The sequence below is a fragment of the Camellia sinensis genome, chromosome 7, assembly GCF_055761805.1.
Source record: "Camellia sinensis isolate YWXY chromosome 7, ASM5576180v1, whole genome shotgun sequence".
Taxonomy (NCBI): Eukaryota; Viridiplantae; Streptophyta; class Magnoliopsida; order Ericales; family Theaceae; genus Camellia; species Camellia sinensis.
In genome coordinates this window covers 186,377,423-186,387,902 of record NC_138967.1, presented here as the reverse complement: position 1 = coordinate 186,387,902, position 10,480 = coordinate 186,377,423, and the positions used below count along the sequence as shown (strand labels likewise).

The window sequence follows — 10,480 nt, the reverse complement described above, 5'->3', positions numbered from 1 at the left end:
GCTATCTAATATTCATGTGTTAATCATTTGATTTACCATGTATGTTAGTTATACTTCATTGTTATTTTGCTTGATCATTTACTGTTAAATACATCATTGTGCTTGTTAATAATTTGTTGTATTAGTAGTTAATTTTATTGAGATATTATTAATTTTAATTTGTAGAAACCTAATTCACCTCCCCCCTTAGGTTGCTTTTTGGGTAACAAAAAATTTTGATTCATGACCATATGATTCAAAGTTCAAACTCAATATAGGTAGTAGTTAGAGTCGGAGGAATAATGACTTGGCTAAGTGTGTAGGCGTGAAGACAAGCTTCCTTTAGAGGTCTTTAGTTGATTTTCACAGACATTAAGTGATTAACACAATAGGAGTTCCTTCTACCCAACTGACTGAGCAATATGATGTAGTAAAACGACCAGGGGAAGGAGAAACACCTCAATATCAACCGTGAAACCGGTTTACGGAATCACGGGAATCAATCTTGATAGCTCATTAAACAGTTACATAGATTAGATCTAACTTGACAGTTTTTGTAGGATGCCTTTCAAAATTTATTGATCTTTGAAAAAGAATAGCAATTCCATTGAAATCAAACCTTATTCAACCATCTAGATTTCTGAATTAAGATCTTGAAAAGTATAATTGTGCAGTAACAATAAATTACCATTACTCTCTGTGCATATTGTGGTAGCAAATTTACAAACAATATCAAACTTACATCAACTAATCTTTTGGAATCTTTCAAGTCTTTGCATCAGAAAAGTTGTATATAGAAAAATAAATCATACAACCCACTAGTATTATACAAAGTTGTGGTATAAAAACACCGAAACAGGATAAACGAATCAGAAGACTTTTTAGCAACACTTAAGCCTAGAGTATTTTGGGGGAAGAGATGGGCACCTTTCATTCATATGCGGGTATGGATCCATCATATTGTATGCGGATAGTTCCATTCGATACTTCCGTCGAATTTGGCAGTAAGGGAGCTTCACGGTGTCCGCGCCATTGCACCACTTTGGCAGGCGGCTTGAATTGTTTTCAAAGAACTTGAGGGTGTAATAAGCATATCTGTTATTTGCAGTTTGGACAAGATAAATTAACAAAGCAATAATAATATGTGAAATTCCTGACCTGGGTTTTGGATCCACACAACAATCAAGTTTATTTTGGTGATAGCAAAATGAAAGATAAATTTACATAAAATCCACATCAAGTTTAGTTTTGAGTTGAGGATTTGCAATCGAAGGGTAGATTTGATTACAATGGAAAATCCATGACTTTATTCAATTTCGATGAAGCTTCGTTGTGACTATCATTGCCTTGTTATCGTCATTGGGTTTTACACGGTGTTTGGTTGAGAGATTTAGAAAAAAATTTAGAAAGAGAAAAGGAAAATGTAAGTGAAATGTGAATAAAATATACTTACTTTTGACTTAATTTCATACACATTTTCTCTTTTTCTCCAAATCCCTTCCCAAATTCCCTCACCAAACATATCATTAGGGTTTTGGATGTGAATGAAAATGGAGGGTCGTCGCCTAGGGGTCTTCAATTGATTGGCTTAAACAACGAGAGACAGAGAGAGAGGAACGTGGAATGGGTTACATACATGATGAAAGACCCTTTACTAGCATCTGTGAATCACACCATAGCCCAAAACAGTTGGGCACTTAACTAACACTTAAAACCTGAATCAAAAATATTTTAGGAAAATTACGATAAACAAAAAAAAAAAAAAAAAAAAAATTGGATTTGACCATTGTAAATAAATAAATTCTGAAATTTTAATTTTATCTATTTAAATTTTAACTATTTGATTTGTTTTCAATTTAAATAACTTATCTATTTCGTTAGGTAAAAGCAACAAAAAAAAAAAAAATCATTTTTTAATTATTAAATTCACCAAAAAAATGATATTTTAGACATTTTAATGGCTAAAATATAAATTTTCTGTTGATTTTAATTAAAGAAACTATGTAAATAGTTTAAATTGAAAATAAATAAAAAAAATTGAATTTAAATTGGTAGAATTAAAAACTCAGAATTTATTTTGTATTAATAGTCAAACTCTATTTTTTTTTAATTGTAATTTCTCCAAATATTTTTGTTATTAAAAGGTCTTAGGATAATGGGATTTTACTTTGTTTTCTTAATTTTAACTTGCGTTTCAAAATATTTAATAACCTTTTATATCTCATTTTTTAATGTAAAATTTCTTTTGTTCTTATTGTAAACAAAATTTTGAAGATTTATTTAAAACATTTACTATTGCATCTTTAGGCTAAGAAGATTTTATTAGCTGGGAATTTGTATGAAGAGATTTTCTTCAAAACCTTTTAGATAATTGAAATAATTTTTTAACCTTTATGATTGAAGCTTCAAACAAAAAGTATATATATACATAATTTTTTTTAAACCTTGGACAAAGGTTTATTATTGGTTTTTGGACAAGAATGTAGTTTAAGTGTTTATAATGATACCTTTGATAATGAGAATTTTTTCTTTTTGGATCCGGAGACAGTTATTTTTTAAAAAAACAAATAAATCTAGATGATTATATTTTTTTGAGTTTTGTACAAAGAGAATTAGAATTTGGGGCACTGAGTTCTTGTGTGTAGATTATCCATTACGAAAATCTTAATTAATTTAATAATTATAATAAGATAATTTTATCATATTTGTATTTAAAATGTGGACAATACAATTACTGTTTATTTTTTCAAAATAAATGCAAAAAGCATTTAGACTTTATTTTGTTTCAATGTAAATTTATTTTTTTTTCAGCAGGTAATAAAAAATTTATTTTATTTCCCGATATTTGGTAGACACTTAAAATAGAAAATAAAAAAATTTACTACATGTTTTAGGTAGAAACCAATGAAGGTCCACCTTTACGCCCCGTTTGTTTTGGGAGATAGAGGAATGATTGGAATTGAGATCGAACCCACTAATATTGTGTTTGTTTTGAAAGATGGAAAGGAGATTCATAATCCCCTCCGAATTAGGATGAGTCTTTGGGAAGGGATTAGAATAGAGGCTAGGAACTTTGTATTAAAAAATAGTTCGCTGGACTATTTTATTTTATTTTTTACATGTTGGGTATTTTTTTTAACATTAATGTTTAATGTTTTTGTATTTTTTTTATTATTTTATATAAAAATAATTTAACAATCCTTACACCAATAACTATCATCAAAACAAACACAATTTTACTTAATTCCTCAACTATCAATCACCTCACTAATAATTTTCTCACTATCAATTCTTTCCATTTTACCTCTGAAAACAAACCAACCCTTAAAAATATCAATTTGCTGAATGAGCTCAGCTAATAGTCAACTTCCTAAAAATGACTTACAGAATTTCTAATGATGAGTCATTCTAGAGATGACAAAAAATATTTTTATTTTATTGCAAAATATTTTACTTATTTTTTATTCAATCAAACAATATAAATACATATATTTTACATCGAAACAAATGACACCTTAATTATAATTATTAGATCAATATAATTTATTTCATGAAAAATTCACACACAATTTAACAAGATACACAATTTATAACATCTCCAACCTTGTGTGGCATTTTGCCTATATATAAAGGTGACCATAAATTGTACATTTTATTTTGTCTATTTACATTTTTATGTTTCTACTTTAACATTGCTATTTATTTTAACTATTTATTCAAATAGTACTCACTTTATGAAATGTCACATAAATAATAAAAATGGAAGGAAAAAATCGCAAGAATCAAATACATTTTACTTAACTTTTGAAGATTAGTTACATTTAGCTAGCAAGTTGGGATGAAGACAAAATGCCCATCATATACCCAAAGAATTGCAGTTAAAGAAATTGAATAATCGACAATAGTATATTAAAGATGCCCAGTATATTAGAGATGCTATTAAAATCCACCATAGTAAAACTATGATAGCGCCACAGATTGAGACTAGCCAAAATATTTTGCTAAAATGCGTGGGACACAATCTTGGACTTATGGCATTCACATGATCAAATATTTAAGTGAGGTATTTAGAAAATTATTAGTTGATCCAGAAACAACCCGACGTTTTGCACCTATGCCATTTTTATTAGCTAGATCCTTTGTTGTTTGGGCCGTGGCAATCACAATCTTATAAAACAAACATGTTCTTGTACCACCTTATAACTTCTTGGAATATTCACATTTTGCAAATGTACCAATTAGTATATTAATTATTGTACTAATTGATAATGTGGCATAATTTAAGAGGTTTTGGTATTTGTAATTTGTATGATGAGTGAGGTCAATAATACACTAATTAGTACATATAACACCGACGAATAGATAAATGTTGAAATCATAACTTTATGGAATGAGTAATACAATACTAATTTCATTCTTTATTAAAAATTTTCATTTGTCACCGGTGACAACGAGACTCATATTAATAAAAAAATACATATATAAATATATTTTTATCTATTTTTTCATCTCTACATACAAAAAAGTGGGTCATGTATGCATTTATTAGTGTGGATCTCGTTGTCTTATGAGTAAGAATAAGAAAATAATGTAAAAAATGAATTATGTTTAGCATTACACATTAATAAAAATACATAAAATTCGCTTATGTTTAGAAATTTAACTTTTCTCTTTGTTTTTCTTTGGTCAAGCAAGACAAATCCAGATGAACCAATCCCAATCATGGATCGATGAAACCCAGCTGAATTTTGAGCATTACAGATCCCCAAATTTCAAACTCACTACTTACCTTTTAATCAAAACTCTTCAATTCAGAGTTCATAGCAAAATGGCAGAGACTGCAGTGTTCCATCTACTAGCCAACTTCGCACCCTTCCTCCAACAAGAGGCCCATTTGTTGACCGGAGTTCGAAATGAGATCGAATACATCAGAGATGAATTCAATCGCATGATGTCTTTTCTCAGAGTTGCAGATGCCATAGAAGAGAACGACCCCGAACTCAAAGTATGGGTCAAGCAAGTGCGTGAAGCTGCTTATGACATTGGAGATGTTCTCGACTTGTTCATGCTTCGCCTCGGACATCGTCATGGCCATGGATTTTGCAGTTTTCTTCGTAAGGTTTCCTACTTTATTAAGACTTCAATAGCTCGACACCAAATTGCTTCTGAAGTACAAAGAATGAAGTCCAAAGTCGACAATATTTCGAAAGGACATCAGAGGTACCATGACAGATATGGTACGTTAGAGCAAGGCTCAAGCTCAAGGTCCACTGGTTTTAAGAAAGCATGGCATGATTGTCATGTCGATGCCCTTCTTCTTGATGAAGCTGAGCTTGTGGGCATCGATGAACCCAAATCACAACTAATTACGTGGTTGGTGCATGAAGATCCCAGACTCAAGGTGCTTTCCCTATCAGGAATGGGCGGATTGGGCAAAACAACACTAGTTAAAAAGGTCTTTGATGATGCAGTTGTGAAGAAGAATTTCCAGAACCATGCTTGGATCATTGTTTCTGAATCATTCAACATCAAGGAGCTCCTAAAAGGCATGATCCAACAACTTTTTGAAGAAGCCAGGCAACCTGTCCCACAAGGGGTGGAATACATGAATACCAACAGCTTAAAAGGGATAATTAAAGCTTTCCTGCAACAAAAGAGGTATGTGCTTGTTTTCGATGATGTATGGGATATTCATGCCTGGCAATCTTTTAGATATGTGTTTCCTATTGGCAATTGTGGCAGTCGAGTAGTGCTGACAACCAGAAATGCAGATTTAGCTTCTTTCTCTAGTAAAGAATATCATGGATGTCTATAACCTTCAGCCCTTGCCTCCCAAAGAGTCTTGGACATTGTTTTGCAGGAAAACATTTATGGAGAATTCTTGCCCTTCATATTTGGAAGGGCTTTCAAGAGCTATCTTGAAAAGATGTGAGGGATTGCCACTTGCAATTGTGGCAATTAGTGGTCTTTTGTAAACAAAGGATAACAATGTGGATGAGTGGGATAAGATCAACCGTAGTCTTGGTGTAGAACTAGGAGGAAATGACAAACTCCTAAGTATGAAGAAAATATTGTCACTCAGTTACATTGATTTACCTTACTATCTAAAGTTCTGCTTTCTGTATCTAAGTGTTTTTCTAGAGGATTATTTGATTGAACACGGGGGACTGATTCGATTATGGGTGGTAGAAGGCTTTGTGGAAATGAAAGCAGGAATGACTATAGAAGAAGTTGCTGAGGGCTACCTCAATGAGCTAATCAATAGAAGCATAGTTCAAGTGGCACAGATGAGATCAGATGGAAGGGTCCAAACATATCGTATCCATGACCTCTGGCATGAAATTATTGTTTCGAAGTCAGGAGAGCAAAACATTGCGACAATTGTTGGTGAACAAAAAAGAGTGTGGCCCGAAAAAGTGCGGCGCTTATCAATCCACAACCATTTGGAAAATACACAACAAAGCAAGTGTTTCACTCGACTTCGTTCTTTGCTTATGTTCAATGCAACACATTCACTGTCCATGCTTGCATTGTCAAATGATGGTCTACAGTTGCTAACTGTGTTGGAATTCAGAGGTGCCTTCTTCGAGACATTCCCAAATGAAGTTTTGAAACTACTTCAACTCAGGTATTTAAGCTTGAGGGGAACCAATGTAAAAATAATTCCGAAGTCGATTGGAAAGCTCCAAAATCTAGAAACATTGGACCTTAAAGATACATATGTCACTGAGTTGCCTGATGATATCTTGAAGCTCCAACGATTTCGCCATATCTTGTTGTATCACTGCATACAAGATCCTGTTCCTTCCATTCGTTTTCAATACCATTGCGGATTCAAGGCCCCGACAGAAATAGGAAGTTTGTCATCCTTACAAACACTTTGTTCTATTGAAACAAACCATGATAATGGGACCATTTTGCTAGGGGAGGTAGGGAAGTTGACTCAACTAAGGAAATTACAGATTGAAAAACTGAGAAATGAAGATGGAAGGGTGTTATGCTCGTCCCTCGAGAAGCTTAGTAACCTTCGCTTATTGGTTGTTCGTGTAATAGGAGAAGACGAGATCATTGATCTAGATTCTGTTTCTTCACCACCTCAACTTCTTCGAACGCTCTACCTAGGAGGAAGTTTGCATAAGGTACCACATTGGATACCTTCACTGCACAGCTTGGTAAGAGTAATTTTTGCATGTAGTAAGTTAAGGGATGTTGATCCACTAGAATCCCTTCAAGGTCTGCCCAATTTGGTTGAACTTCAACTTCATCAGACATATGAAGGGGAAGAATTGTATTTCAAGGCTGGTGGATTTCAAAGACTTGTGAGATTATACTGTGGGGATATATTTTCTGAGTACCAACACGTGGCAAGGTGACGCCAACGTGTCAGTCGAGGTGCCACGTGTCCTGGTCGTGACGCCGAGGTGATCTCGGCAAGGCCGAGGTTATCTCCAAAGATATCGGAATCCGAGATAAGTGGATAAGGGACAAGAGTCCTAGAATGAAAAGGGAACTCAACCTGGATAAGGGACAAGAGTCCTAGAATAAGAGATGACTTCAGTTTGTATTAAGATAAGACTCTTAGAGAGTATATCCTAATCTTATTGGGAGTCCAAGATTAGCAGTAATCCTGAGTCTATAGAAGTCAGGCTCCTATTGGGACTAGGATTGTATTGGCTATAAAAGAGAGGCACCCCCATGGGTCTAAGGTATGCTTTTGATACTCAAGCTTGTGAGTTTAATACTTGATTTATCTTTGAGAGATATACTGACTTAATCGTCGGAGTGCCCTCGGGTGGTCGAAACCACCGGGGGATTCTTATATTTCTGTTGTAGGTCAGTCAGGTGCCATCTATTTTGCCGGTGCTCTTCAGCCGGTTACTAAGCGGGCAGTGTGGTTAGAAAATCACCCACACATATACCTTGGTGGATTAAAATGGCTGAGATGGGTGAAAGTGGAGGTTGGCTCAATGCCTCATCTTAAAGAGTTAACTATCAGTGAATGTGAATTGGTAGAGGAGTTACCCTCTGGCTTTGAACATCTAACCAACCTTAAAACTCTTTATTTGGTTGATATGTCTAATGGATTGATTTCGAGCCTAAACAAAGACTTAGAAGGTGGGAATTATTGGAAAACTGCAAACATTCCAGAAGTTTGGATAGGGAACACAAAATGTGGCTATTTTGAAGGAAATTATCTATAGCGACAAAGGAGAAATCTCTAACCATATTGGATCATTACAACATTTAGAATGCTTATTATGTATTTATTTATTTTCATGTGCTCTTGGTACTTGATTTGTTCTATAATATTGGGATCAAATTTTTCTCTATTTTTTTTTTCTTTTTTCTGTTACATTTTTGTTTTTTTAGTAGATCAGGAGCTTGTTATTTGACCTCCTAATTTTGATCCTAGAGAGTTGGTAACTTCACAAATTTTTGAATTGGTACTGTAAATCTTAGGGTTCATTTGATGAGGTTTATTTTATTTATTTTTCTTTAGCTTTAGATTTTTTGAAATTGGAATAAAAAACATGTTTGCTAATTGTTTTCACTTTTAAAAAAAAAAAAAAACTGGCTACAATTCTCAGAATTTGTGAAAATAAGAAAAACGTATCCCTCACCCTTCCGTCCTCTGACCTAGGGTTACAAATGAGACAAATCGAGCTAAGCCGATTTTTGCTGAGCTCAAGCTCGGCTCGTTTGCTTATCGAGCTCGTTTATTGAGCTCGAGCTTGGTTCGATAACTAACTAGGCTCAATAAGATTTTTTTTTATTTTTTATATTATTTAAATTCATAAATATTATTTAAATTATTTAATACATAAATAATGTATTTATGCTATTATTCATATATTTTTTATTTAATATATAAATAATATATTTATTATATAATTTAAATAAAGATAAACGAGTCGAGCTTATTTGAGCTCGAACTAGACTCGTTTACTAAATGAGCCTAATATTCGAGTTTGAGCTCGACTTGTTTACTAAACGAGCAAACGAGCCGAACTGAGCCCTTGACGAGCCGAGCAGAGCCCAACCAACTTGCGAACTGCTCGGTTCATTTGCAGCTCTACTCTGTCTACATTCTCTACTCCAGTGACCACTCCCAAGCACTCCCTCTTTTTTGGTAACTTACTAAACTTGTTTTCTTGTTTTCATTTTGGAAAATAATATAAAAGTTCATTTTCTAAACTCACTTTTTAGAACCAGTGATATGTAATGTAAAAGAGATGATTAGTTGATGATTAGAGAAAACATGAGAGAGATAGTTGACTTAAATAATCTAGGATAAATTACATGTAACGCCCTCAAAATAATAGCATTAATCCCATCCATTTAGACATGCATTGATATAAGAAATAAACATCATTCTATTCATCAGAGTAATTCTTTACAAAGGCATTACATGTTAACAACAAAAGCAAATGCCTTACGGGCTTACAGTTTTCTAAGTTAACACTTGGTTACAAAGAGGACAGTACTAACTCAAATACACATTAAGCCCTTGGCTTGAAATTACATGCAATACAACAAAGATAATACAACCACAAACGTTTGCCTGCCTTTAGCCTCTCAAGCTATGTCCTTGGAGGTGGCATGCTTCCTGTACCTGAAAATGGTGTCCCATATAGGGTGAGCCATAACCCAGTAGAAATACACTAAACCAACTATAAGCAATGACTAAAGGATTAGCAGTTGATAGATGGTCAACTCATACACCTCCACTTATATCACATTTCTGTTCTATGATAATCATGTCCATATTACAAATTTACTTTTCATTTCTTATTCAACTTTGAGTCTGAAAACAAGGCTCAGTACCCTGGCCAAAACATTTGATGCAATTATAGTTCATCACTAAAACATTTCCGAAATCTATGGTGGATACACATTTTGATGCTGTATCACAGTCAACAAAAAAAAAAACATTCCTATATTTTTCAAATGATATACATTGTATTGCTATATCAAATCAACAAACAATTACATACTTCACGAATGATGATGATATACATTTTAATGCTATATCAAATCAACAAACAATTACATACTTCACGAATGATATTGATAGACATTTTAGTGCTATATCAAATCAAACAAACACCTCTAATTCGCAGCTTGATACACATTGTAGTGCTGTATCACTATCACAAGAAAACACTTATAATTCGTAGCCTGATACACATTGTAGTGCTGCATCACTGTCACAAGATCCGGTTTAGAGGTTCAGCCCCATTCTTCCAATAAACCGTGGAGTACAGCCCCTTTCTCCTCCCACACAATACAATGTATATAAACAATTATCATATACAAATTCAATCTATCAATACAACATTTTGATGTATTAAACCAATCACTATGTTCATTAGCATACTCAATAGATTAGCTTTAGTTTGCCTAATCATCATACATTGCCTACAACAATCACGACTATCCTCCACCGATAGTCCTATACAGTTATTTCTAAGTAGGAAATAAATGCACCAATTTGATATAT

The 10,480-nt window shown here is 33.4% G+C and overlaps 1 protein-coding gene and 1 pseudogene across 2 annotated transcripts; both read left to right on the top strand.

The window, feature by feature from the left end:
* The first annotated feature begins 4,684 nt into the window (after nucleotides 1–4,684).
* Nucleotides 4,685–5,954, top strand: LOC145795513 (disease resistance protein RPM1-like; annotated as a pseudogene). Its single transcript, XR_014336573.1, has one exon. The product of XR_014336573.1 is annotated as a disease resistance protein RPM1-like (transcript).
* Nucleotides 5,955–6,038: 84 nt separating this feature from the next.
* LOC145796388 (disease resistance protein RPM1-like) lies at nucleotides 6,039–8,180 on the top strand. Its single transcript, XM_082881480.1, has 2 exons — nucleotides 6,039–7,281; nucleotides 7,813–8,180. Exons 1-2 carry the CDS (start codon nucleotides 6,039–6,041, stop codon nucleotides 8,178–8,180), a joined length of 1,611 nt encoding a protein of 536 aa, XP_082737606.1.
* Nucleotides 8,181–10,480: the final 2,300 nt, after the last annotated feature.